This window comes from Carcharodon carcharias, chromosome 4, assembly GCF_017639515.1.
Source record: "Carcharodon carcharias isolate sCarCar2 chromosome 4, sCarCar2.pri, whole genome shotgun sequence".
Lineage (NCBI taxonomy): Eukaryota > Metazoa > Chordata > Chondrichthyes > Lamniformes > Lamnidae > Carcharodon > Carcharodon carcharias.
In genome coordinates this window covers 134,506,043-134,531,317 of record NC_054470.1, presented here as the reverse complement: position 1 = coordinate 134,531,317, position 25,275 = coordinate 134,506,043, and the positions used below count along the sequence as shown (strand labels likewise).

Genomic DNA, 25,275 nt, shown 5'->3' with positions numbered 1-25,275 from the left:
CAGAAATGCTAGTAGTTTGAGTGCTCAGTGACCTACAGCGATACTAAAATATTTCATAGAAACGTGGAATTTTACAGCACAGAGGGAGGCCATTCAGTACATCATGCTTGTCCTGGCTGTTTGAAAGAGCTATCTCAGTTGTCTCAGCTCCCACCCACACATTCTTTATTCATAACATTTCAGCAGTTAAATAGTTGCAGCTGTCATGATGTTGATATATCACATTTACGTGTCAGAAGTTATCTTACACAAAACGTGCCCTGCAATTATGTTTAATTCAATATGGTTAAAAAGCATGTCATTAAAATGCTGCTCTCATTCTCAGTAAGAGCTATTTACCTCTATAAATTCTTCCATTGTTTCCACACCTCTTCTGTCATTCTGAACCGCATTGTAAGGAGTGTACACCCTAGGCTTCTGCATGTGCTCGGGTTTGATGGAGGTGCCATGTAAAATCAGTTTCCAGTCGATGATTTCTCCTTTGTTTTCTATTCTTCCAGACTTGGGAGATAAATATGGAGATTTTGTTTAAAGAAAAATTTCATTTTAAATGTACTAATAAAAAAAACTCTCACATCCATCAATTCATGAAATGTAAAATTCTATATCTCAATATCAGGTTATCATTGATAGCCCTGTAGTTTGAAGGACAAAGGTCCTGTTCAATCAAACAAGTTTGTTTCCTGTCGTAGTTCAGATCAGTATCATATTTAAATAAGTGATGTGAAATTTCACTTGAAATTGATTGCTGTTTCCTAGTCATACCTCCACCCTCCTCCCTCCCCACCTCCCCCCCTCCCCCCCTCCCCCCCCCAAGAAATTGCAGAAATTTACAAGACATGCTTAATCATAAAACATACACACAATGCAACAAAGCTCATTTTTTATCCTTGGGATTAGTGTCCTTCTGATTACCCTGCTGTAAATCATGACACATTTTACTATGTTAAAGACACAATATAAATACAAGCTGTTACTGTTCTTTCTCAGCAAGATGTTTGAAAACCTTGGAACACTTGTCCTACTCACAAGAACATCTTCAACCATTGCAAAGTAGCACTTAGCAAAATTGACGGTAGAGTTTATGACAATGGGCCTGCTGAACTGTCTCACTCAGTCTCAGCCAGACATTTGTTGGAAGTATCTTGCACAGGACTGACACCTCCCCACAGAGAGGAGGGAAAATTATCTGAGCTATTACCAGGTTGCTCCCATGTCTCCTGTTTAAACTAATTGAAATCAACTGAAGGGCAGGGCAACAGAGCCACAGACAAAGGGTCAAAGGCATGTTGCTGACAATTTGATTATGGAACATTGCACTTGTAAAATGTTAAATAAACAAGAATGACAAAGAAAACGGGGTTTCGATAATATGTTATTTTATGAATAACTGATTCAGCTCCCATTTGTGTAGTGCACTCATTTTATTGGAGGTGATTTCCATGGGTGTTCTTTCACTCATTTGCTGTAACTTCAAACAAAGAGCTGCGAGAATCCCAAGAGAATTGATCAAGGTCTATTAGGGCTGGACAATACATGCTGGCATCACTAATGTTGCTCACAAAACTATTCAATAAATAAATAAATGGGGCAAGTTTGGTGCAAGGGAACATATTTGAGATAATGTCACAACTTTTGTTAATGAAACAGGACAATTTAATGGACATTACATTATCACTTATGGTGGGGTTACATGTTTGCCCTTTAAAGTGTAATTTTCTGATTTTGCTGCCCTAGTTGGGAACCTCACATGCTGGAAGTACATGCTGAAAATTCAGGTGCCACTGATTCTTTGACCATTCAAAAAATCATGTGTATTGTGTCCCAAATTGTTTCCAGTATGCACTCCTGGGGCAAGGTTCCTTTTTCAGATTGTGGAATGGTGAAATTTTGGATTGCCCCATTAATATCGGTTATATAGTGTGATATATTTAATTTTAGGTTTTCATGCCATTCCATAGAGTATTTACGGGAGGATACTATACCCCTCTGTAACACCATTCCTATAGGGTTATCAAAAATAATTTGCAGTTGATTACTGGGAAATTTCCAATGCATTTATCATTTAAAGTATCAATACATAAAAGATCTAAAATGGAGTTATATTGCCTATCCCTTATTGATTACTCAAGCAAAACAATAGTGACCCAATGATGTATCTTCAATGATGGGTCAAGTGCTTGTGCTTTTTTGAATACTTCTTCACCTCTATTCCTTCTAACTTCACAAGGCTGTTATCAAAATATATGGAGCTGTTCAGTGTTCTAAAAGAAACTAATCACAGCAGCAAATGACCCTACTTACCACATCAGTAATGCTCAGAAGCCACGTGCCCACTGGATCCTCTCCCCAGGTATGCACTGACATAAAGGCCCAGTTCTTAAAACCATTGGGTGAGGAATCCCTTTCACGCTCTGCCAAGAGCACAGTGTTGGTTCCTGTATTCAATAAAACAAACAAAGTGGTTTTACAGACTCACTAGGCTCAGTTTTCAGGCCTTGCCGAGTGGGAACGGAGGTGGGCAGGTTGCAAAAATTACGAGAGCGGCCAGTGTGCCGGTTTCCTGACCCAATCCCCCAGCAAAGCCACTTTGATCAATGCGGATTCAGGGCTCAGCAAGACCACCTGCCCACAAGGTCCATCCCCCCACCACTCCCAGGTGGGCAGGCTATTAGGCTCATTAGGAACCTTGTTATTTGTATTTTTTTTATATGTAAAAGGGAATGTTTGGGTTTTGGAAATGCAATGCTCTACTGACTAACTGGCTTGTCATAGTCATGTGACTCTGCCATGAGACATTCTGCCTTTGGGGGCAGAAATCTTAGGTCAGTTGAATAAAGGCTCTCACTGAGTACATGCTGAAGAAGCACAGCTGTCCTCATATATGAAATACGGTGTGCAGAAGTGAAGAAAAAAATAGATTTTTGAACACTGAAAAAGGCGCAGAGAAGACACTGGGAACCCAAGAACACAGAAAGGTTCAAATCTGCAAAAAAACTGCTGGAAAGAACAAAGGAAAACAGACACAGGCTGCAAGTGACACAGCTCAGAAAGGTACGCAGAAATGTACAAATCTGCAGAAAAGCTAATGAAAAGGACAAAAGAGAAACACACATAGGCTGCAAGTAACATTCAGCCAAAAAGACAACAGTGCAAGAGGACTGGACAACAGTGAATGTAATTCCTATCTTCAAGAAAGAAGATTGAAATACTCAAGAGACGATAGACTAGTTAGATTCATGCCAGTGGTAGAAAGTATGCTAGAATCTTTGCAGAAAGATTAGAAAACAGCCAATCTAAAGGTGAAGAATGTAATAAAAAACTCATCTTGGCTTTCTAAAAGCAAGGTCATTTTTAACCAATCTGACTGAATTTTTTAAAGAAGTAGTAGAAAGAGTAGAGAAGGGCAATGCAGTAAATGTGGTCTACATGGACTTTCTGAAGGCCTTTGATTCTGTCTCACAGAAGAGGCTGATGACAAAAGTCAAGGTGTGTGAGTCAGGGGGCCAGGTGTCATCCTGGATACAAAAAGAGCCACAAAACAGTAACAGATGAGGAAACCTTTGTTAATCAGTGAGTTGTATTGATCTGGAATGCACTGCCTGAAAGGCTGCTGGATGTCCATTCTACAATAACTGTCAACAGGAAATTGGAAACAGAACAATTAATGGCCAGCCAGCGTGGAGCTCATGCTGAAATGCTCAGCACTGCCAGGGTGGGGGTGGGAGGAGGGCAAGTGCTGACGTAAGCGCAGGAGTGGGCAAACCCTGAATGAAAGTTCCCTGAAAGCAGGGAGCTGCCTCAGGAAGTTGAAGACTTTAAAATCGATAAAGTTTTAAAATTCAGGAAAAAATGTCCAAACATCACAGCCAGTCGCTTGAACATATACATGATAAAAAAGCTGTCCACAGGTTTTAATTTTAAAAATTTAATAACAGAAACCTCATCCTGCCCTGGGATGAAGTTTCATGAAAAATGCAAGGTCCGCCTGGTTGATTCATCCGTCCGCCAACCATAAGGTTGGATGGCCCATTAAAAATTGGAGACAGTTACAACTTTAATGACCTTAATGGGCCTCTTAATTGTTGACCGGCGCGTTTCTGACTTTTGCACGCGCTCACTGGCTGAAATATCATGCGAGCGCAGGATGATGTTGGGACGCTCACCCGATGTCATCCCACGCGATTTCATGTCCTATCGGGTCGGGCAAATGCCTGCATGCTGACCTAAAAATTCTGCCTGATGTTTATTTTTATGTATGTGCCCCAATCTTGATTTCACTTTCTGTAAAATGATTAAAAAGTGAATTATAATCCATTATTTTTACTTCCTGGTCTGCTGACTATGAGAATTCTTCAATTTGACTGGTTCATCAGCCTGCTTGAAGATGTACTGCTGCTGGACACCACCAATCTCCTATCCATGGTGCCATATTCATAGCCACATTGCAATAGGGAAAATCAATGCTCTAGGGCCCAATAAACCTTTATGGGCAACTTTTCTTGAGGTCAGCAGTGAGTGCCATCCTTTTGCTGCTGAATGCACAATCAGGTCATTATCTTCATTTCCTGCAAAACCATGAGGTAATGGTATGTACTTAATGAATTGCTTCATTTATAACCAATTGGGTTTAGGGAAAATAGGATTTTCAGATAAAAGAACTGTGTCAGTTGGTTATTTTGGCTTGCCAAATTGGAAACTTTTCCAGGAGCATTAGAAGAAGGGAGAAGGTGAATTCAGAAAGTAAGTGATGTAGTGGACTTAATTATGTAAGCACTAATGAATTCTTGTAATAAACACAATTTAAGCAGAAAGTACTTAAACATGAGCATTGTTAACTTACGACATTGCCTGCCACCCAGTGCAATGAACTTACACTTAGTTGAAGCATTCAAAGTAGAATTGGATCCAACAGGCAGCAATTACCAAAACAAGAGGGAAATGAAAATGGTCTGTCAGAACCTCAAAAAGGGACTTAAATGACAAGGTGAACCAGGTTGGCTGAATAATTTCAACTTGTTCCTCCTTTTCCTTGTTATTTTAGTTTTTAAATGCTGTTCACCCATAACATTTTCCAGTTGTGAAGAAGGGTCTAATTTTCAAAATGACCGGCTATCTATTTTCAACGCTTTCAACTAAAATTATATCTTGGTTTGCAACAAGGGGTGGATTTTCACTTTTGGAATGGGCAATAAGCGATCAGTGGCCTGTTTTGCTTCCTGCCTGGTTACCACATTCACTGAAGTCAGTGGAAAAGAAAGCGGGCTTATCAACTGAACCAATTTACTAGTGAAACTTAGCCCCCAACAGCCTGGCAAAAATCAAGCTATGTGCAAGCAATAAACAATATTACTGCACAATGTAAAGTATGTTCATAATGCTAACACTCAAATTCCAGCAAATGAAAACACACTGGAATTGAACACTGCATCAACATGTTAATAAAATGTGGAATAACAAATGGTGAGAGATACAATACACAACTGTCGGTGAGCACTGATTCTCCAGAAGAGATCCCACACTTACATCAAATCCATTCTCACTAATCAACATTTTGAAATAAATGTAAATGAGAGATGTCAGTTGAGAACACTCAGTTCACAACCAGATACAAAAATATTGAACCGCTATACTTGTTCTTAATATAAATTTCAGTAGTGCATATCCTGTGCAGAGTGCAGAGCTGACTTACCTGCAGGAGATGTGAGAGTGATGTGAAGGTCTCCTCTCCGAGTATATTCAATGGTTGCCTCCAGTTGAACATGCTCCAGAGCTTTAATATTATTGTCTTGCCCTTCACAAGCTTTGGTAGGGATTTCAATTGTAATCTCTCCACCAGCTTTCAAAGCCCTGCAAAAATGTATTAAATGATTTACATAAGACAATTGTCAACAGATGTGATCCATGATTCACATTGTATGCCCATTGTTTATTTGTTCTGAAGCATTTTCTAAAACTGAGCTCAGGAGAGAGTTGCAGATACAAATTAATACGTGATGTAAGTTAAGGAATAAATAAACATGGGGCAGGATTTTACATCTGGTGGGTGGGCGCACGCTCGATCCGATTGGGTGGACTGTTTAGCATCCGCTCTCGGGTGGACGACTGGAAAATCCTGCCCTTGGTTTCTTCATCATGCCGTTTCCCCTCGCTCAGGCCATATTTCATCTTTTCAGCAGCTGAGTCAAAACAACTATTATTTAACCTTTTGAAGTCCTGGCAAGAAGTTAAAGGATAATGAGATCTATTTGTTAGATATTTGTGGCACAAAGAGTCACACATTTTTATTTCCAAAAGATTTCAAGCAATTTGTATAATTAAAACAGTGAATTTACTGCACAGAAATGTATTTCATAGTTCTAAGCAGTGAAAATACTCAAGGCTCCTACATTTTAATAGGCTTATTGGGCCACTATTATTGGTTCACATGCTAATCTGGAGTTCCATTTAGTTGCACTGTTTATGTCCTGAAATTGGCCAAAGGAGCACAAAAGATTGAAGGGTTTTAAGTGCAAATTATGTCCAGTCCAAATCAAGATTCTGAAACCTTTGATGCTAATTTAAAAACCATTAGGAGAGAAACTGGCCATACCCCCCCGACCCCCACCGTGTTGAATGACTCAGCATTGCAAGTTTCTGTTAATTATGTCCATTTGTGAGTTTTCGAGGAGGCTCTTAAAAGCAAGCTTCTTTTTTAGGTGCAAGGACAGCATTAAGCACATTTTAAAAGCTTTTAACAATTTTTAAAAAGAAGATACTAAGAAATTGCCCACTATACACCAATTATCTAGTAAATGGTTCTGTATAGTTCTTTAAAGTCATTTTCAGTTGGTTAATATCAGATTGCTCACAAGACAATCTGATTAAAACACCTGTTGAGCAGAAACTTGATTAAAAGTAGCATAATTCTTTTGCAATTTTCACTGAATCACCGATTGTGCTTAAAGCAGAACCATTTGGTCGCTGTCTAAATTATTACTTCCTAAAAGAGACCCAGGTTTTTATGGCAGATTTATTAAACCAAATATAGGAGCATTTTTTTTCTCCTTGTGAAGATTGGGAAAAATTTCCTGTAATTGATTATGAGACATTTGGATCACCTGGATAAGACAAGTTGAGAAAAGTATGTGTTGAGGTTTGCATACCCACAAAGGAGAATTTTCTGCCCAATGATTCAAGTGTACAACAATGCCAACAACATCTTATATTTATGCAGTGCCTTTAATGTAATGAAATGTCCCAAAGACCTTCAAAGACCTTCACAGGAGCATTATAAAACAATGTATGACACCATGTCAGATAAAGAGATATCAGTTTAGAAGACCAAAAGCTCAGTCAAAGAGGGAGGTTTTAAGAGTGTCTTAAAGAGGGCGGAGAGCTGTGGGGAGGGAATTGCAGAACTTGGGCCTGGGCAACTGAAGGCACGGTCACAAATGGAGGAGTGATTATAATTGGGAATGTACAAGAGGCCAGAATTAGAGGTGTGCAGATATCTTGCAGGGTTATGGGGCTGATGGAAATCACAGAGCAGGGGATGGCAAGGCCATGGAGTGCTTTGAAAACAAAAAGGAGAGTTTTAAAGTTGAGACGTTGCCGTACCAGGTGTTAATGTAGGCCAGCAAGGACAGGGGTGATTGGGAAAAGGACTTGTTACGAGTTAAGACACTGACAGCAGAGTTTTGGATAACCTCAAGATTATGGAGGGTAGAATTTGGGAGATCAAATAGGAGTGCATTGGAATTGTCAAGTCTAGAGGTAACAGAAGCATGAATGAAGGTTTCAGCAGCAGATGAGCTGAGACAGAGGTTTGGAGTGTATGGAAAATTAGTTAGCTTCTATTATTGACATTCAGTTCCATCAAGAAATCCAGTACACCCAGGTGTAATAACAGGATGCTCCCTATTTCCCTTAACTTATAACAGATTATATTTGGTGACTGTTTTCCTGTCCTAGGAGCAGTCAATGCAACCTGTTATATTGGTACAAAAACAAAAAGTGCTGGAAAAACTCAGCAGGTCTGACAGCATCTGTGGAGAGAAAGACAGAGTTGACATTTGCAGTCCACATGATTCTTCTTCAGAACTAAAGAAAAGGGAAAATGTGATGAAATTTATACTGTTTAAGGGGGGTGGAGCAGGTGAAGCTGGATAGAAGGCCAGCGGTAGGTGGAGGCAAAGGAGGGATTGATAAAGATGTCATGAACAAAAGAACAAAGGGGTGTTAATGGTAGTGGTACTGGATGTGCTGATGGTGGCATTAAGGTCAGAAAGCAGAATGTGGTAATAGCTGGACAAGGGTAAGCACTCTGGAAAGATCAACATGAACAAGATAAACAATCTCTCCTTTGCCTCCATCTATCACTGGCCTTCTATCCAGCTTCATCTGTCCTACCCCCCTTAAACAGTATATATTTCATCGTACTTTTACTTCTCTTTAGTTCTGAAGAAGAGTCATACGGATTCAAGCCATTAACTCTCTCCACAGATGCTGTCAGACCTGCTAAATTTTTCCCGCACTTTTTGTTTTTATTTCAGATTTCCAGCATCCGCAGTATTTTTCAGTTATATTGGTAAGTGATCCATGGTCAATTCCATCAATTTCCAGTCATGGTTATAAAAATAACCATTGGGTTATGCATTCACTAAAATGACAGACAGAGGAATTTATACCAAGACATTGACACGTTTGTTATTGATAATGCACAGCCTTGGCTTTTGACAGCTTGAATTTCTATGTTTCATCTGAAGCCAAGTGTAAAGTCAAAAGCCAAAAATTCTAAATGCTCAACTTACATAAAATACATTGCAGAAATAAAGTGACATATGGATGTGGAATCTATGCTCCCAGTAATGGTGAAATGAAAATCGCTCCCTTAAATGAAGTGAATTCTTTTAAATTACAGCAGCCAGCCAGTTATATTATTTCCCCGTTCCCTAACTATTTATCTTATTCAATCAGAACATAACTAATTACTGAGAAAAAGGGCTGAATTATTTTTCAGGGCTTGAGAACCAAATATGGGGGCTAGTTGCAGGTCCCAACCCCACACAGCATTCTTTAGACACATCCACTGAGATTTTAAAAGCCTCAGCCAATTAAAGACAAGGGAGCAGGCTTGCTGTCCAATAAGGAGGGCCTCCCATTAGCCCTCCAACGCTCAGAGATCAACGGCCCCATGAGCCGAAGTGGAAGTTGCCACTCTAAGGATGCAGACAACGAGAGCCAAGGGCTGGTAAGTTAATTTTACTTTTTAAAATGACACAGCTGCCATGCAATAGAAACAGAAATATAGGAATATAGAAGCAGAAGTAGGTCATTCGGCCCTTCGAGCCTGCTCTGCCATTCAGTAAGATCATGGCTGATCCTCTATCTCAACATCGCTCCCCATACCCCTTGATGGCTTTAGAGTCTAGACATCTATCTTTTCCTTCTTAAATATGTTCAGAGACTTGCCTCCACAGCCTTATGTGGCAGAGAATTCCACAGGTTCACCACTCTCTGAGTGAAGAGGTTTCTCCTCATCTCAGTCCTAAATGGCCTATCCCATATCCTGAGGTTGTGACCCCTTATTTTAGACCCCCCCAGCCAGAGGAAATATCATTCCTGCATCCAGTCTATCCAACCCAGTCAGAAATGTGTACGTTTCAATGAGTTCCCTCTCATTCTTCTAAACTCCAGTGAATACAGGCCTAGTCGGCCCAATGTCTCCTCAGACGTCAATCCTGCCATCCCAGGAATCAGAATCGCTGCACTCCCTCTATGGCAAGTACATCTTTTATTAGGTAAGGAGACTAAAACTGCACACAATACTCCAGGTGTGGTTTCACCAAGGTCCTGTACAACTGCAGTAAGACATCTTTTCTCATGTACTCAAGTCCCTTTGCAATGAAGGCCAACATACCATTTCCCTTCTTAACTGCTTGCTGCACTTGTATGCTTGCTTTAAGTGATTGGTGTACTAGGACACCCAGGTCCCTTTGTACATCAACATTTCCCAATCTATCACCATTTGAATAATACTCTGCTGTTCTGTTTTTCCTACTGTAGTGTATATATATCACACCTGTCCACATTATATTGCATCAGCCATGTATTTGTCCACTCACTCAACTTGTCTAAATCACCTTGAAGCCTCTTAACTTCCTCCTCACCACTCACATTTCCACCTAGTTTTGTGTCGTCAGCAAGCTTAGAAATATTACATTTGTTTCCCTCATCCAAATCATTGATATGCATTGTGAATAGCCCAAGTACTGATTCCAGCAGTACCCCATTAGTCACCATCTGCCATTCCAAAAAATACCCATTTATTCCTACTCTGTTTGCTGTCTGCTAATCAATTTACTGGAGCTCTTTGAAGAGGTAACAGGTACTGTGGATAAAGGGGAGCCTGTAGATGTGCTATACTTGGATTTTCAGAAGGCACTTGATAAGGTGCCACATCAAAGGTTATTGCAGAAAATAAAAGCTCATGGTGTAAGGGTAATGTATTAGCATGAATAAAAGATTGGCTGGCTGGCGGAAAACAGAGACTATGCATAAATGGGTCTTTTTCTGATCTGCAGGATATGATGAGAGGAGTTCTGCAGGGGTCTGTACTTGGGCTTCAACTTTTTACAATTTATATCAATGACTTAAATGAGGGGAGTGAAGGTATGATAGCTAATTTTGTAGATGACACAAAAATAGGTAGGAAAGTATGCTGTGAAGAGGACATAAGGAGGTTGCAGGTGGATATAGATAGGTTGAGTTAGTGGGCAAAAATATAGCAGATGGAGTATAATGTGGGGAAATGTGAAACTTTGGCAAGAAGAATAAAAAAAGCAGAGTATTGCTTAAACAGAGAACAGCTGCAGAATTCCGAGGTGCAGAGCGATGTAGATCTTCCAGTGCATGAGCCACAAAAAGTTAGCATGCAGGTACAGCAAGTAATTAAGATGGCAAATGGAATGCTATCCTTTCTTATGAGAGGAATTGAACATAAGAGTAAGGATGTTATTCTTCAGTTATACAGGGCATTGGTGAGACCACATCTCAAATATTGTGTGCAGTTTTGGTCTCCTTATTTGTGGAAGGATGTTAATGCATTGGAGGCAGTTCAGAGGAGGTTCACTAGATTGATAACTGGAAAGTTTAGACTGACTGGGCTTGTTTCTACCGGAGTTTAGAAGAGTGAAGGGTGACTTGAGCGAAGTGTATAAAATGCTGAACAACATTGACAAGGTGGACGTGGAAAGGATGGTTCCAATTGTAGGTGAGTTCAGAACTAGAGGGCATTGTTTTAAAATTAGTGGTTGCCCTTTTAGGACAGAGATGAGGACAATTTTTTCTCTCAGAGAGTTGTGTGACCTTGGAACTCTCTGCCTCAGAAGGCAGTGGAGATGAAGTAATTGAATATTTTTAAGCTGGAGGTAGATAGATTCTTGTTAGGCAAGGGAATCAAAGGTTATTGGGAGTAGATGGGGATGTGGTACTTGAAACACAAACAGATCAGCCACAATCTTATTGAATGGCGGAGAAGGCTCGAGGGGCTGAATGGCCGACTTCTGCTCCTATTTCGTATGTCTGTGTGTTGGAAATGATGGTGTAGATCAGGAATGGAGAGGTAAGTTTGAAATTGCAGCCCCGTGGTCCTCATTTTAACCATCCCCGACTCAATTCCTCGCTGGAGCAGGAGGGGAAAATCTGATCTATGTTATCAAATGTTATTTGATAGTGCTCCTGTGAACCACCTAGGGCTGATTTACTAAAGTAAGGAAGCTATATAAATGAAATCCTTGTTATTGATAGAAGTTTCCTGTTCATCCTCATTTTGCAGGTAAGGGGCATTGCAGTGTTGCAAGTTGGGCCTTCCTGCCAATAGATTCACCGGAAATTAGAAAACACTATCAGGTCTTCCAATCAGAAGATATGCTTAGAGGTAGTTTATTTGCTTTTATTGTTGGGGCTTTGAAGGAGTTTTTGTTTCTCATTATCTCTGGTGAGTTTTATGACTGTGCCAGTTGAAAGTTAGTCTGCTGCATTCAAGTCCCTTCAATGTCAAGAATCTGGATTCAATTCTACAAAAGACTGAAAGGAGGGGGTGGTGTGGTGGGTGGGGTAGGGGCAGTGCTCCTACATCCATTGTCTGGGAGGAACTTCAAATAAAAATAGGAGAGGAAGGCTTGGCAAGGGGTGACCAAGGTCTTCAACATGGGATTAAAGATGTCTTGCTGCAATTATATAGAACCTTGTTGAGACCGCAACTAGAGTATTGTGTACAGTTCTGGTCTCCTTATCTAAGAAAAGATATATTTGCCATAGAGGGAGTGCAACAGTGGTTCACCAGACTAATCCCTGGGATGAGGGATTGTCTTATGAGGAGGGATTGAGGAAACTGGGCCTCTATTCTCTAGAGTTTCAAAGAATGAGAGGTGATCTCATTAAAACTTACAAAATTCTTACAGGACTGGGCAGGGTAGATGTTGATAGGATGTTTCCCCTGTTGAGCCTAGAACCAAGGGGCATTGGGTGGAATCGTCCGCTCCCATTGGCAGTGGGCATCATGGTGGGTGGGGGTACAATATAGTGGGAAGGCTGAAAATCAGTTTCACATCACTGTGAAACCAGTTCAGCATTGTCCGCACTGCCCATCAATGGCAGGCCACCTTTCCTGCTGTCTGTCAGGAATATAATTTCGATGCATCTTGCCTGCCCACTGGAATCACACTCCACATGTTGAGTTTACCTCCCACATCAGTGTGACTTCAGAATAACGTGATTCACAACAGCATTTAAAAGGCATGCACCTGTCGAGCTAAGTTTCAAGGGGAACTCGGAAGTTGTGCAGCGCTTGTGAGGGTCACTCTTCCAACTTCAAGGACAAAGCACCCTGCATTCAGGCGAGGGCACAGGCAAGTTGCTTTTTCCCGCTGGCTGTGACAGTGCAGTGCCAGCGCAAGGGCTGCCCTGTGGTTGGGGTGAAGGGGGGCTTGCAAGGCAACAGGGTTTGATGGTGGTGCACAAGCACATATGGGGATGGTCGGGGGTGGGGGGGAAGCGGCCACGCATTAGGGAAACCTTATATAAAGTGACCATTCCTCTGCAGCTGAGACGGTTCAGGCACAGCTGCATTGACATGTGTGGAGTCATGTCTCTAGCTTATCTGTCCACTCAAGCAACATGGAGGCACCAATTACTCCTGAATCTTTCACCCCTCGGGTACAGGCTGCACATAAATGAGCATTTTAGGGGGCTGCAGCACAATTTGACGACTGGGCAAGTTTTACAATCTACTTGTGAAAGCTGCCCATGGAGCCCTGGTGGAAGCACTCACAGCCCCTTGCAATGTCTTCATTAAGTTTTGGACCAATCTGCCCTATGGTTCAAGCTAACAGCGCAGTGCGAGTGAGGAGAATACCTGCACCTGAGCTGAGAGCACACATGCCATCTGGTGAGAGAAGCAGTCGCCAATTGGTCAGATGGAGTGGGGCAGAGGTGGTTGGGGTTTTGAGCAGCCTTGCAGCACACTAAACTCTGGCCATCCAAGTGGTTGCCAGCTCTCCGGGATGTGTGAAGGGACCTTGAGATGGAACCTGAGCCGCACATGTAACCATGAGAGGTCCCTAGGGACCAATGCAAACCTATGCATCGCTCTCTTTCATCCTGCAGGAGGATTACATCAGGAGCTTGGAGCCTGGTGATCTAGCTGTATGCCTCATGGCTTACAGGGAGCGAAGGAGAAGAGAGCGACGGAGGCAGCTGGCTGGGCAGAGGGAAGAGCAGCACCCTCCAGAAGGAGCGACGGCTGGGGCTCCTGCACAAGCTGCTGAAGAGCCACTGTGAGCCGTTGTGGGTCAGCATCTAGCTAGATCCAGGGTCTACAGATGGCGCCTTTCATTCCTGCAGATGGCTGAGAATCAGTGTAGCCGAAGGTGGCTGGTGGCTAGTGAACTGGTTGGTCACATCTGCCCTGGACTGATACACCTGCCTTTATCCTTAACAGGAACCAAGCTTTCACTTCAGACTGACACGAACACTGCTCATCATAACCAAGTAGTCATAAACAGGGTGACATTATTTATGTTATTAACATTTATTAACAATAATAAACATTATGTACATATGATTAATGTCCATGCCCACGCGGTGAAACTATGGCGGGATTTTCCGTGCCTGCCGGAATCAGCCGTGTTTGATGGCGTGGCTGGACAATAAGGCGCGATCGATTTCACGATGGCATGAAACCAGTTTGCGATCGTCCGCTCAGCCAGCCAATGACAGGCCATGTTTCCCACTATCGGACATCGGGTACCTCATTGTAATACATCGGCATACCAATATAAAGCTAACCTGCTGGACTCAATCCCCCCCCCACCCCACCCCCCACCATACTCCCACCCTGCTGGATCATCCACCCACGTCAGCAGCAAAACACACCGATGTGTTTCACAACAGCACGTACACCTGGCAGGCTGCACTTCACTTGGGACTTCAAGGTTTGTTTACCCATCTTGCTTCAGTCAGCACTCACATTCATCAGCGCCAGGTTTCACAGACAGCACCATGTCACTTTTAGGGGGGCTCATAGAGGTCTATACCTACCAGATCAGCCAAATGTGGGTAGCTTTTCAATGGCTGCAGGGCAAGGGCTTGCTTGGGGGAGGAGGGTATCCCAGGGTGTGTGAGTGGGCACATGTTGATCCGTGCAAGTGGCCTCAAGATGGTGAGGGCTGAGGAGGCAGTCTCCAGAGGAGATGAGGCCAGATGGAGATGTGAGGGTGTGTGAGAGAATGAGTGGTGATGCCCCTTGAGCTGGCAGTGAGTGAGATGCCAGTGAATGTGCGATGGGCTTGAGTGTGTGAGTTTAGAGCGATGAGATGGTTGCCATACCCTGGCTGCACAGATGAGATTCTTCATCCTCTATCTGCATTGGATGGCCAACCTCTTCTGTGCAGCATTGTCACTGACCACCATTGCCACTGCCTGCCATGCTGGATTGGTGATGCTGCTGCCCATCCTGTGGCCAGAATGGGGGTAGAGGACATCAAAGCAGGCCTCCATGGCGTCCAAATGGCATTCCAGTGACATGTCATTAAACCTGGGGGCTGCAGTCTTTTTGCCTTTCATGGATGTCTTCCCTGCGGTAGTAATGGGCTGGAAACACTGAGATGTGTGAACGCGGCTAGACTTTAAGGTGCCCGGCGTGATGAAACAGTGAGGTGATGGCATGACAGGCAAATGAGAGCCCGCACGCCATGGGAACGATGCATTTCCCAGGAATGCATAAGTAATGCTGTGGGTTTGGGACAATACGGGGTGATAACCCGCCATTGCGCCCAGTGGGTACAATGTTGTTTTACTGGCCCGCTACTGCAAACCTGGGATGATTCCGCCCTACATTTTCTTAACCTTCCTAACACTGCCGCTACATTTCGGTGCTCCCCCAACATCCACAGCCAAGGTGGAAGCAGCCTGCTGACAGCTACACCCTGGCTGTGATGACCTTGACAGGCAACCTCTGGAGGGCTGATATGTGCGGGGCCCTGGCTTGCTTTGGGTCTCCTGCTGTGCGGCAGGTGCATCCTCCTAGGCTTGTGGAGCTGGAGCTGACGGGGTCGCAGAAAGAGGGGAGTTGGATGGGCCGGACATTCCCAGAGTCACCTCGGTGGATAGCCCCAGGGCATCAAGTTGCTGGTCCTCCTCCCCATGAGCTGCCAAAAGCCCCTGGCTGAGTCATTGAGGAGAAAGGGAAGCTGGAGTGAGATCCAACTGCCCCACATGCATCTCATATTGAAACCTTTGGAGGTCAACTATGGCGTCAGCGATGGAGTTGAGCCCACAAACAGCACAGGATAGATGTCCATGGCACCTGCCATTCAGCGAATCTTGACCTCAGTGTGTTGACATGACAACGCAATCGCCTCAGAGTGAAGGTGGACAGACTTCTCCATCATGCCTTGCAATCTGAGGAGTGCAGCGGACATCCCTTCCGGATGTTCCTCTGATTGTCTTTGCAGCTCTAACAACTGATTGAGGACTGAGTCCAGAGGCTCATCATCTGGCTCATACTCAGCAGATCCCTTGCCTCCATCAGTCCTCTGAGTGCCTGCAACCTTGGGTGTCCCTGCTTCCTCCTACTGCGAACAGATTGTGTGCAGTATTCACCAGGAAGTAAACCCAAACATGCTGTATATGTAGGTCCCACTGAGGTGTGTGTCGCTGCATTGGTGGAGGGTGTGGGTGAGCGCTGTGTTGGGTCTTTGAGGGTGCTGTCCTCAGGGTCCTCATCTAAGGTGCTGTCGGCGCTGGAGTCAGAGCCAAAGTTGACAGAGGGCAATGTGGCAGATATGCCTTGGAGAGGAAGTGGAGATTATTAGTGCACAGAACAGTGGACTCACAGTTGAGTTGCCAGAGGGATGATCTGGTGCATGATCCTCACTTGGCTGCTTGGCGTTGACCTCGCCGTCACTGCAATAACGGTCCAGGCTCTCTCCAGCCAGCTCTAATGTGTGGTCTTCGAAGGGAATGAGGACCTTAATATCCGGCAGTACACCCCTGCGTCTGAGACCTCTCCCTTTTATTGTGCACAATCTTGTCCTGCATAAAGACCAATGGAGAGAGTGTGAGCAAGACACATGCCAGGCCAAATGAGAAGCAATATGTGTATGTGTATGTGTGTGCTCAGTGGAGGCATGGATGAGATGAGGAGGTGATCTGCAGAGGAGATGAGGCCAGATGGAGATGTGAGGGTGTGTGTGTGTGAGAATGAGTGGTGATGTCCCTTGAGCTGGCAGTCAGTGAGATGCCAGTGAATGTGTGATGGGCTTGTGAGTGGATGAGTTGGGATTGATGAGATGGTTGACTTACCCGTCAGCATGGATGAGATCGTTCATTCTCTTTCTGCACTGGATGGCCGACCTCTTGTGGGCAGAATTGGCACTGACAACCTCTGCCACCTCCTCCCAACGTGGAGTGATGATGTTGCTGTCCCTCCTGCGGCCAGAGCCGGGGTAGAGGACATCACGGTGGGCCTCCATGGCATCCAAAAGGCGTTCCAGGGGCACATCATTGAATCGGGGGGCTGCTGTCTTCTTGTCTTTTGGGGCCATATCTTCTGTGAAGCAGTCCTGGGCTGGAAGCACTGAGAACTGTGTGCACGGCTGCAGCTTAAATATGGTGCCCAGCGTGAGGAAGTGGTGATGTGACGGTGTGGTGGGCGAATTGGAGACCATCCACCAGTGAAGCAGCTCCCCATGAGTGAATAACTAATGAGGTGAGAAGGGGATGATACGGTGCGAAACCCTACCATTGTGGCCAGCTGGTAAATTGGTTTTCCAGCCCGCTACCACACTTTGTGTAAATCTGGGATGACTCCGCCCGTAGTCTCAAAATAAGGGGTAGGCCATTTAAGACTGATTTGAAGGGGAACTTCCTCACTCAGAGGGTGATGAATCATTGGAATTCTCTACCCCAGAGGGCTCTGGAAGTTCAATTATTGAGCATGTTCAAGACTGAAATCGATAGATTTCTGGAAACTAATGACATCAATGCATAAGGGAAAGTGGCATTGAGGTAGATGATCAGCCAAATTCTAACTGAATGGCAGAGCAGGCTTGATGGGTTGAATGGTCTACTCCTGTTCCCACATTCATAAAAAGGTCAAATATATGACCAGAAGGGTCAGGTAGGAGTAGATTTCTGATCTGCTTCATTAGATATAATTGGTAAAGCAAGGCCTTGCCTATCACTGAACCAAGCAACATTATGGACACACTTAGGAAAGCCTCCATAATCACAATCCCTCCTTCCCCTTTACAAGCTTCACTAACAGAAGCCTGCAGCCAAGTCACAGAATGTCCACAAGTTATGAATGATAATATTTGAAAGCACAATCATACGCATAAGCCGCTTTGGAACCTCTCAATAAAGTTTTGCAGTTATATTAATTTAGTTGATTACATAACTGCTGGTTGCTCTAGAATTTATACCCGTAAAAAACCTGACAGATGGGGGACAGATTAATGATAAACAAACTGTACAATAATTGCAAAGTAAATCTATAGGTTTCCTAGGAATAAGACCTGATAAAAGTAAGGATGCAAGAACAATAAACAAATTGTATGTATTACAGTAACATATACTAGCTGCTGCCTTTCATAGTTTTAGAATGGGAAGATAAATATTGCTGCATTTTACACTACACAGTTGCAATAGTCCTGTTGCCATCCATTGCCCAGAGCAATTAAAGATGTGATGTTTCCACGTGTATGCTGACGAAACCCAGTCATACCTCAGCACCACCTCTCTCACTGCCTGCCACTCTATGCCCCCCCCACCCCAACTGTCTCTAATTTCTCAAACTGTTTGACATCCAGTGCCAGTTGATCAGACATTTCTTCCAAATAAACACTGGAAAGAGAAAAGCTAAAATGTCTTTGCTCCCTGGCACTGACGCCATCGCTGTCCCTGGTAATTGGCTTTGACTTCAGCCCTACCTAAGCCTTCTGTTTCTGTAACTCTCATCCATGGTTATGCTACTTCTAGACTGGACTATTCCAAAGCTCTCCTGGAGGGGCTCCATTTCCCACCCTGCATAAAAGTAAGATAATCCAAAACTCCATTGCCTTTGTCCTAACTCACACCAAGTTTGTTTTGCCAATCACCCCTGTGTTCACTGATCTATATTGGCCTCTGGTTAAGCAATGCCTTGATTTTAAAATTTTCATCCTAATTTACACCACCACCTTCTCAAGGGCAATTAGGGATGCGCAATAAATACTGGCCTAACCAGTGACACCCACATTCCGTGAATAAGTAAGAATAACAAATCTATCCATGGCCTCATCCCACCCTATCTCAGTAACATCCCTACAAATCTCCAAGATATCTGTGCTTTTCCAATTCTGGCCTCTTGTGCATCGCCGTTTTTAATTGTTCCACCATTGGTGACAGTGCCTTCACTGCCCAACCCCTGAGTTCTGGAATTCCCTTCATAAACCTCTACAATGCTCTATTTCCGTTCTCTCCATTATGATGCTTCTTAAGCCTACCTCTTTGACCAAGCTTTTGACCATCTGCCCTAATATCGCCTTAAATAAAAACAGAAAATGTTTGCAATACTCAGCAGGTCAGGCAGCATCTGTGAAGAGAAACGTAGTTAACCTTTCAGGTTGCCAATCTTCTGTTAGAAATGGAAAATGTTGGAGGTGCAACAGGTTTTGAGCATGTGCAGAGGCAAGGAAAGTGGGGGATGGGGAGAGGATAGGATAACATGAAAGATTGCTGATAGAGTGAAAGGCAGAAGAGATTAAATGTCAAAAGAAATGATGGTGTAAGGCAAAAGGAGATGGTATTGGGACAAGTAATGAAACAAAAGATGGGCCTAGGGGAGTTGGGAATAAAAAACCATCATCAACTGCTGCTGTCCAAAAAAATGGTTATGATCTGCAATTGTTGAACTCAATGTTGAGTTTGGAAGGTTGTAAAATTCATAATTGAAAGCCTCAAGTTTATATTGAGCATCATTAGAACAGTGTTGAAGATTGAGGACAGAGAGGACAGAAAGGAAGAGGGGAAGAGAATCAAAATGGCAGAAAACCAGAAGCTCAGGGTCACGCTTGCAAACTACATGGAGGTGTTCCATAAAGCGGTCACACAATTTGCGTTCCCCCAGTGTTGAGGCCACTTTATTATGAAGGAATACACTATACTGAAATGTAAGAAATACAAATAAATCGTGGTTTCACCTGGAAGGAGTGTTTAAGGTTCTTAATGGTGGGAAGGGAGGAATTAAAAGGGCAGACATTACATCTCCTGCGTTCACATGAGAAGATGCTGTGGGAAGGGGAGGGGGTGATGGGGTTGATTAAAGCGTGGACCTGGGTGTCACAGCAGGTACAGTCCCTTCAGAATGCTGAAAAGAGAGGGGAAAATATCTTTGTTAGTGGCATCACGCTGGACCTGGCAGAAATGGCAAAGGTCAAAAACGTGTAGATTCAAAAGACATTCAGTACTCAAATTGGAAGCAAAAGCCAAAGGGAGGAGTCAAAAGAATGAGAATTTTGAAACTGGAGAACGGATCCATTATGCTTTGACTTCACCCACTTCATCCAAATAAAAGGTGTTGTGATAGGAACCCCTATATGTCCTAGCTATCCTGTAATTTTGTGGAATGTGAGAAGCTTCCTTTGTCCTAATCCAACTGAAGTCCTCACTGTTACCTCTTTTTACAGTATATTGATGATTGTATTGGTGTTGTTTCCAGCTCTCACCCCCAAACTGGAACATTTTATCAACTTTGCTCCCTTGGCTTTATGTAGTCCATCTCTGACTCTTCTCTTCCCTTGCTTGACTTTTCTATCTCCATTTCTGGCAATACACTGAAAACCAATATTCACCATAAGCCCACTGACAAACACAGTTAACTTGACTACACTTCTGTCCACCCTGCTTCCTCTAAAGACCCTATTCCATTCTCCCAGTTTTTCCACCTCCTGTAGACCATGGAATGGCTGTCTCCTTAGCTTTTATTTAGTTAAAAAAGGCACAATGTGTGGGCAGGTCCACTGCCTTGACCAATCAGAGTAGACCTACCTGGCTTTTAAAATTTAAATAAAAGCTTGGCAGTTAACTGTTCCCTGGAGCATTCTCCGTGGAAACACCTCTAATAATCAGAATCCATTTGCCAACTAATCAGCACTCTCTTCATGCAGTATATATGGTTCCCTTTGAGATTTGGTATTCTTGCACATCTGCCCTGATGAGTGCAAGACGAAAAGCTTCAGCAGTATGTTTCTTTTTTCTACAATACTCAATTTCTAGACTAGCTAGCGACTACTTATATACAATTCTGAGAGGGCTTGACAGGGCAGATGTTGAGAGGTTGTTTCCCCTGGCTAGTGAGTCTAGAACTAAGAGTCACAAGGTGGAATTTTCCCTGAATTGCACTAAGTGCGGTGACGGGTGTGACAAGCGATTCTTTTCCTGTCGGCCGCAAGGGCAGAATTTTGCGCTGTATCGTCTGCTTCCTGGTGCACCCCACCTCATTAGTAATGCATGCACAGGAAACATGTTGCTGGCAGGTGGCCTCGGATTTGCCCACCACGCCATCACCTCAGCACTTCCGTAATCCAGGTGCCACATTTAAAGCACACCAGAGCACAGCCTACTTCATGTCTACAGACCAGGACTGCTCCGAGCGACAGATGGCCACGAAAGCCAGGAAAACAAAAGCCTCCAAACGTACTGACGCCTCTCTGGAGCACCTTTTGGATGCTGTTGAGGCCCACTGCAATATCTTTTACCCCTGCTCTGGCTGTAGGAGTTTCACTAGAGTCACCAATCCAGCCTGGGAGGCAGTGGCAGTGGTAGTCAGCACCAATGGAGGACAGAGGTTGTCACCCATCTAATGCAGGAAAAGAATGAATGATCTTATCGGTTCTGCCAGGGTAAGCCAACCACCTCATCACTCTCAACTCAAACATTCCCAAACCCATCACACATCCACAGGGATCTCATATCTCAAGGGACAACACCACTAACTATCACACACATGTTCACATCTCCATTGACTCCTATCCTCTGGAGCTCAAATTTTCATCTCGTCCATGGTTCCGCTCACCACAGAAACTTCCATGCATCCTTATCCTTTGCCGTGGCATGTGTCCTGCTCACACTCTGTCCATATGTTTGCATGCAGGGGAAGCTGGCTCACAACAGGAGGGAGAGGTCCCAGACTGAGGGCTAATATTAGGCCCCACATTCACTTTGAGGATCATGCCATTGCGTTGGCTGGTGAGGACAGGGACTGTTACTGCATTGACGGTGAGGTTGGAGGTGAACACCCATGTGAGGATCCTGCATCAGATCATCCCTCTCTTAACACAACTGTGATTGCTCTCTTTCCTGTTTTTGACTCTGCTGCCATGCACCTATTATCTCCACTGCGGCTCACAGGAAGCTCTGTCAAGTAACTGATGCTCTCAGCCAACCAGTCCCTCAGCTCCATCCAGGTCTTCACCTCCGGCCAAGAGGATCTCAGCTCCATCCAAGCCCTCGCCGCCAGCCAGGAGGATACCTCCTCCATTGAAGAACTGGAAATAAGCAGCCTGGAAGGCCCATCACAGAGCTTACCCACGCCCTCCACCAGTGCAGAGACACACACCTCGGTGTGAACTAGATCTAGAGCAGGCTTGCATGCACAATCTGGTGGTCACTGCACAGACAAGTATCCACAGCAGGAAGAGGCAGGTTCAGCCAAGCTCCCCAGCGCTTGGAGAACTGCTGAGGAAGACGCATCTGTGCGGTGGGAGTCAGACGATGAGCCTCTGGATTCAGCCTTCCAACTCATCTTGGAGAGTCAGCAGAAGGTGGGGGAAGCATCCGAGTGGTACCTACATTTGCGAGCATGGAGGTCTCCATGGGGAGGTCCAGCAGAAAGCGGAGAGGTATTCTGATCTGCACTCCATCGCAGTAGCCATGGAGGCTATAGTAGCAACGCGAGAAGGAAACGGGGCACCTTGATGTCCCTCCAGGTGCTCCTTCCCCTCAAGGAGTCAGGTTGGGGCCCTTGGGTACCCGAAGGGAGGAGGAGCAGCAGCTGGACACCCTGGGTCATCCACTCAGGAATTTCAGAGGCTGCCCACTCCCTCCGAGTCGCCTTTGCCTGTGACCCCCTCAATCTCGCTGTCTGTCACCACAGAGGGAGCAGCTGGCCCACAGGAGGACAGTCATGACAAGCCGAGGCCCTCAAGGCCTCAGCTCTCCAGAGGATGCATGCCGAGGTCATCAGAGGCAGCAGGGCCAACCATTGCACAGGCTGTCTCCACCCCTGTTGCGGATGTCAGGGCCGCACCTAGAAGAAGTGGTAGGCCTAGAAAAGTCAAGAAATTTTGATCACAAGTGGTTGCACTTTAGAATCTGCAAGTATATTCACTTTCACGAATAATGTGTAATGTCGTCTTTCAGCTTTATTTACAGGCTTTGCAAGTCCTTCCCCTGCACACCCTACCACTGGCAGTTCAGCTCCACACAGCCGGACCAAAAATTAATGTGGACGGAGAATTGTGTGTGTGGCAGGGCCTTTTGGAGCCTTGTGCAAGTGCTCTCCCATGTATGCAGAGCGTTTATCCATCACATTCATCTCAATGTCCCAAGCATTTTCAATGCTGCCTGCTGGGATTCTCTTTCAGTTGTCATTCTGAGCTGACCTGCATTTCCAACCACCCACTGACCGCAGCACCTGTGCCTGTCCAACACGAGGCTCCACGCACTGTCGATTTGAGTAAAATGATCATAGCAAAGTTTCTGAAAATCTCCCCCATCCTTCCCCACCACCCCCTGTCACCCATGTCCTTTCCCCCATCATGGTGGATCCCCGGCATTACCTTCCACCTCCCCAATATTACCCTCAATCCAAACCCTTCTCCCCCAGGAATGTCCAGGTGAAGGTGCACATTCCCTATATTCGAGAAAATCCCACCTCCATCCACATTGACTTCCCCAACCTCCTGCTTCCTGCTCCCAGGATCCATGTTTGCCTCCATGTCCACACCAATCACCCTCGCCCCCCCCCTTTTACCAGTGCTGACGCACCCTCACCCTCCCACCCTACCGGCGCCCTCTGCCCCCTCTCACACTTACCATTACATCCAGCCACATGAACCATGAGTTTACTCCCAGGGGGCTCACATTTGCTCCACAGACTCCTCCCTTGCACATTCATCTGGACATTCCACCCCACCCAAATATCCTCCCCCCTCCGTAGACCTTCACCCCTCCGTGCAACATGCTCCCTTACACTTTACACCTTTGGCCCCCCAGCCAACTTCACGCTCACTTCCTTAACACTATCTCCCCTCCCTGCTGCCCTTCCAACTTCACCCCCACCCCGGTACACCTTCCCTTCCCACTCATACCTAGACCTTCCTCTCCCCCATCCCCCTCGCCTATCATCCATATCTGCCCATGACGAAATCCCTGGAAGATACTGCAATCCCATAGTGAAGTCCCTCGATGTTTTCAATCCTCCTTGGATGTCCACGATGTTAGCAAGGCCCGAATGGTAAGTTCGGACATTTGTACGTCACACTTGTCCAGACATGTTATTGACTGGAGTGTTTCCCTGTCGGTGTAATGGCAAATTGGGCGTGGGGGCGACGATTTCATTAGTAGGATGAAAATCAGTTTCACACCGGCTTCCAGTGGGATTTGTGGTCTGCCATGGTGGGAACCATTGGAAACTGATTTCTGTCCTTCCTGTCGAATTCAATAAAAAACACTTCTTCTAGGTTATAATCACTCCTGGAACAACAAATATGAAGAATATTGATTTTTTTAGCTGTCACTAAAATTATCTGAAATGGGTAGTCTGGAACAGTATGTGAGCCCAACTCTTTCCACTTGCTTTAACATTTGATTTATATACTCTGATGCATAATCTGAACTCTCCAGAATCAGGATAATTGAACACTGAGGTTAAAAGTCTTGTATGTTAACTTTTGTATAGATATGAACATTTCATGACACTAAAATGAAAGGAAGGCAAAAGACCAATGTGATTACTAACCTGGATTCGAAAGTATTATCTTTAACAATGCATTGTTTCTTCTCTGGCACTCCCTTCCAGGTTTTAGGATCTGCCATATCAACCAGTGCTTTGGCATTCAGCAAGCCAAACCCAAATCTACTGTTCACCATTAGACCAGCTCCATTCTTTTTCCAGCCCAGATTGTTGGCCAGTGGATCATATTCAGAGGTCCAGACAATTAAATGTTGCAATTCCCTCCATGTAAGATTTGGGCTGTTGAAAAGGCAGTAACAAAATTGCTAAGTTAGATATTCATTAATTTGTAGTAGTGAGATAGTTGAAATAACCATTATTATAACTCATTAACTCATTAACCTGTTAATTCATTTTTAGAAGTGTTACTGCTGATCCAAATATCTCCATTCCAGTCTCCAAAACCCCTCTCAGTCTTCCTTCTCTGTTCCTTATGATCTTGTGATTGTGACACTACCATATCTAATATCACAAACTCGGGAATAGCCTCCTTCTGCGTCATAAAATTTCTGTGATTCTGTGACTCTGCCTCAACCATGTTTCATGACTTTCTTTCAGAGGAAGCAAACTTCATGCTTTTTACAGGGTTTTCAAAAGAAACAGACAAGAAAGATGGTATGTATAGACTGCCAGTGGACTCCTGACTGGTTTCATAACAGCTGTCCTCCAATACTACTTGTTGTGTGAAGGTTAGAGCTGAGCCTCTGCTCAGCACCTCCCTACAGCAATGTGGA

The 25,275-nt window shown here is 44.5% G+C and overlaps 1 protein-coding gene across 1 annotated transcript in view; it reads right to left on the bottom strand.

Annotated features, from left to right (window-relative positions):
- Positions 1-25,275, bottom strand: part of pcsk1 (proprotein convertase subtilisin/kexin type 1) — a 130,307-nt gene that overhangs the window by 7,224 nt on the left and 97,808 nt on the right. The window contains exons 10-13 of the mRNA XM_041187073.1: positions 24,548-24,781; positions 5,693-5,850; positions 2,305-2,438; positions 340-501 (exon numbers count right to left, since the gene is read on the bottom strand). Coding sequence (XP_041043007.1) covers positions 340-501; positions 2,305-2,438; positions 5,693-5,850; positions 24,548-24,781 — 688 coding nt within the window. The remainder of the gene's footprint in view (positions 1-339; positions 502-2,304; positions 2,439-5,692; positions 5,851-24,547; positions 24,782-25,275) is intronic.